The sequence below is a fragment of the Halyomorpha halys genome, unplaced genomic scaffold (genome assembly GCF_000696795.3).
Source record: "Halyomorpha halys isolate HHAL.00 unplaced genomic scaffold, Hhal_1.1 Scaffold331.1, whole genome shotgun sequence".
NCBI lineage: Eukaryota > Metazoa > Arthropoda > Insecta > Hemiptera > Pentatomidae > Halyomorpha > Halyomorpha halys.
Window position 1 is genome coordinate 612,900 of NW_027116263.1, and position 4,701 is coordinate 617,600.

The window sequence follows — 4,701 nt, forward strand, 5'->3', positions numbered from 1 at the left end:
TGACCGCACCCCCCGACAAACTTCTTCAAATAATAATAATACATTGGCTCTCAATAAAAAAATCATTATAATTTACATACTAATTTTATTAGAAACTTAAATATGGCTATGGAAAACAAGTGGCTTGTGTTAAAGCAGGAAGTATAATGAATATTAGGAAGAAGGAAGAGAGCTGCTTGATAAAAATTCATAAGGCAGTGATAGGAGCGCTTCTCGTAAAAGCTGATTGTTTCTCATCTCGGATCCGCTAGATGGCGCATCTTCTCCTTTCCTCAATACGCTTTCCAGTTTGCATCTTTTTAAGGCCTCGTATTTTGAGTGCTTTCCCAATTTATTCCAGGTTTTATTTTATGGAACATGTTCAATGAATATTAATTTATAACAAAACCTATTTATCGGTTTTCCTAACTACTTGTTATTATTATTAGATCGTAAAATAAGTTGGTAGCTTTTCTTACTGGTGATTTCAATTAAAATTTCAGATCCATGTAAATATTATTAATCAATTATATATGACCCATGTTAATCCCTTACAGGTTGCTATCTTTTAGGTAATTTTTTAATTCCGTTCTCGCAGAACTTCTCATATTTTGCGCAATGAACTCTGTGTGCGTTTTGTCGCAAGCCCTCGAGCAAATTAAAGAGATTCCCGTTAAGATATTTTTGACGGGTCCGAAATAAGTGAAAATATGTTGGGGCAAGGTCTGGCGAATAGGGTGGGAGGAGGATCACATTCCAGCCAAACTCCAATAATTTCTGCCGGGTTTGCTATTATAAGACACAAATGATTTAAGACATTTGCGATATGTTAAGCGTTTCTGCGATATCCCGTGTCGTAAAGTGAGGATAGCTTGTGAACAATGCTTGAATTTGGTCATCATCAACAGTTAAAGGACGACCCAAGCGCTTTGCGTCTTCCAAGTCAAAATTTCTGGTTCTAAACCGAGAAAACCACTTACGGTGCTTTTTCCTAATAGTACAAGAGCCCAAGAGGAGAAAATAGGCAGTTATCTCACCCCAATTTTTGATTACTGTAATGAAAACTATGTATAGTTACTAGTCAAAATTGATGAGTCTGCCAAGTATAGGTAGGGGGAATAGAAAATGGCGGCTGTTTCAAAGCGATAAAAAAAACTAATTTTTCATTCGAAGCTCTATATCTTAAAACGTAGGAACAACACAAGAAAACCTAATAGAACGTCATTTAAAGAAGAGTAAATTTTCTAAAATATGAGCCCTAATAGAGCTATTTATGTACAATAGTTCTCGAGATATAGCTTTTTAAAAAGCAGCATTTCATAAAGATGTTGTATGGGACGTACTGAAAGGTATTCAATTGAAAGAAGGTATTCAGTAGTTAGTGAATTTATTTTGAGAAATCTATATCTCAGGAACTATGTGACGTACAGATGTACAGATTAGCACTCAAATTAAGCTAGTTTAATGAGCTATAAAGTAGTTTATGATGTTTATCTTCGTAGGAGCAATCGTTTACATGAAATTTGATAAAATAAATTGATTTATAGTTGTTCGGACAAATTTTCATGTGCCCTATACCAATAAAACAACCAAAAAACATGATGTCGATCTCAGTAAAGTGGGACAACATTTTTTTTAAAGGAAAAAGCAAATTATGTTCATTTTTAGCATGATCTGAAACCCTCAAATACCATTTTTCAACAAATTAAAAATTATCAATTTTTCACCTTGATTTATTCGGGTGAATTTTTTATTTATTTATTTCGGTGACCATTGTTCATATAATCGTCCTTATAGGTTATCCCCTCTCTGCGTTTTATCCTCGACCGCCGGATTTTTAAGGGTACTCATTTTATCAGATTGGGTGGACCCTGAAGGGCTCTTGAACCCACACGGTTGACTCATGGCTAAAGTAACAGAATAAATAATTGACACACATAATAGACTATATTATTATTTATATATATAAAATTACATATATATATTATTTGTGAGAACAAAGATCCAAGACTCCTAATATCCTGATTTTTGTAAGGTTCAAAGCTACACTAGTGAATCCCATAACCCATTCTTCCTTAACCTCCTTTTTTATACGTATAGAAATAAATGTTAACTCTTTTTTTTCAGTAATCAAACTTTTGTATCATTTTTCAGCACTAGGCCAATAGGACTTACGTTAGTTAATGTGTTTTTTCCTAGAGTACTCTTTATAATTATTATAGAATATATTTTATAAGTTGCACTTATTTACCTCATTGTTATTATTGTAGATCTACACAGACTGGGGGAACCACTACCTGGAGAAGGCCCGCTCGAAGCGGCTCATCTCCGACCTCCAGGCAGATCTCGTCGACGGGGTTCTCTTAGCTGACCTTATCGAAGCCGTCAGTGAGTACAATAATATATTTATTATAATTTATATATATTTTATTTTATACCAGACCTGCCTGGTGGGCCTTACATGGTTTATATAACCTTTACATTATATATGTATTTTTTTAAGAGTTGATTATAGGGGGGGGGGGTATAGTCTCGTACATAAGACACCCCTAACTATATACAATGTTATTATTAAAAGAAAAAAAAAAGATAAGAATAATGCTTCTTAATAAAAGAGGAAAGTAAAATAAATAACAAAAAATAATAGGCAAAATTAAAACAGAAAAAACAGACGGGCTGCTTGCTAGGAAGAACGTTGAAGAATTCCCGCAGTTCTCTTCACAGGGGACTTTTATACATTAATCACAATTACACTAATAACGATTTCATAAATTTACTACACATTTTACACAAACAGGGCATAAATTCAAATTTGCTGCACCAAAAATCACACATAGGGAAAAAAAAAAATTCTAAGAATAAGAAAATTAAAAGAAATGAAAAATATAATATAAGTATTAAGCCATCAACAAAAAATCAGAACTCTAACCTAATAAATACATAAGTCATAATAACCAACACTAAAAATAAATAGACAAAATACAAAACAGAAATAACAGACGGTCTACCTCCTAGAATGAACGGTTACGTGTTGGAAAAACCAAAATAAACTCAACACTACTCGGTTCTGGTACAAACCTAGAGTTAGGTGCATCACAGAAAGGTAGAAGTAACTTCATAGACAGTTGTAAGCAATAATAATTGTAATTGTTATCAATCATAAATTATACTATTTATAATTAACATATTTTATAATTAATTGAAGAAAGTATTTGATCTAAGAAGCTGTTTGTTTTTTCTTATTCTTGGGCATGACTATGTAAATAATTTTTTTTTTTAATTATTTATTTAATGCAATTTACAACTGTACAAAATAATAAAATAGGTAAATATGTTGTATGTTTCATATACACTTGAAAATTTTGGGAAGGAACCACCCATTGGTGGTACTTCAAACATTAATTTAAATTAGAAGGTTCCGTGGCCAACTTCTTTTCAGACGCCTCGGAGGATTATCAGGGATTGTTAAGGATGAAAAATTAAGAATTAATGGGTTAGGATGGTTAAGGAGTTTGGAATGAAAAGGCGTATATCTGTTTTGGGTTAAATCTGCAAAGCATGGGATGTTAAGGTCTTTATGAATGAGTTTATTTGTGACGTAATAAGGAGCATCAAGGATTTTGGATTGTAACGATTGGATGCGGGAAGAATTTGATGGTTTGGTGGAGCCACAGAGCTCAATTCCATATGTCCAAATTGGTCTGATTATCGTAGTGTATACTAATTTTTTGTAGTGAATGGGGATTTTAGAGCGTTTGTCAAGTAAGTGTTGTAGCAATCGGAATCTACGAGCAGTTTCTTGTCGTTTCAGTCTTGTTGGATTCCAGGTAAGTCTCTTGTCAAGATGGAGTCCTAATGTAAATAATAAAGTTGCCTAAATAAAGGTGTATTATTGACAGATCCACCACAGACCCACAATATATACACCGCTAATGTAACGTATAAATCGTTGAAATTTGAAGTGAGTAGAGACAATACATGGAGAAAATACACTGTCAATTTAATTAATGATCCCAATTAGAACAAGGAGGAGTAAGGGTAGAGTGAGAATTTATAGCAGCTGGGACCTGAAGCAGATAGATATCTATCTTCCCGCTTACGCTGGGGAGTCTGTCTTACTCTCCTCCGTGGTTATCCATCACAATAACTGTATAAATGTTTTTTTTATTATGTAAAATTTTATTAGGGGCGGTGTGCGTATAACACAAATTTCACTTATCAACCTATTTTGAGTTGAAATAAATCCTCATTATTTTAAATTCAAAACAGACTCAGATACCTCAAAATGTGCATTTTCGTCGAAAACGTGAAATCAAAATTTTGCACGTTCGGAAAACTTTTATATACTTGACCAAGCTCAGCGGAGAAGGAGAGAAAGATAAAATCGTACAAGGGAAAAAATTTAATAAAAAACAATAAAGAATAAATCGCTCTTTAGGCACCACGTTATTTTTTTGAAAAGATGACTCCAATATATCCCTATCTATACAATTATCGGACTATGACCACTGGCGAATACCTTTACAACTAGATAAAAGGAAATCTGATACCTACCCACCTGTGGAATTATCGTAATATTAAGTGAACAACAACAAAAAAAAAATAAGTTAATCAACAAGTTGAAAGCAGTGTATATGCATAAGAAAGGACAGCACAACTATATGAACTTAAGTTTAATAATAAAAAGAAATAGATGAACACAGAATATATAATATTATAATA

At 32.9% G+C, this 4,701-nt stretch overlaps 1 protein-coding gene across 1 annotated transcript in view; it reads left to right on the plus strand.

The window, feature by feature from the left end:
• Nucleotides 1-4,701, plus strand: part of LOC106681366 (neuron navigator 3) — a 201,052-nt gene that overhangs the window by 165,152 nt on the left and 31,199 nt on the right. Inside the window, exon 3 of the mRNA XM_024359854.2 lies at nucleotides 2,250-2,367. Coding sequence (XP_024215622.2) covers nucleotides 2,250-2,367 — 118 coding nt within the window. The remainder of the gene's footprint in view (nucleotides 1-2,249; nucleotides 2,368-4,701) is intronic.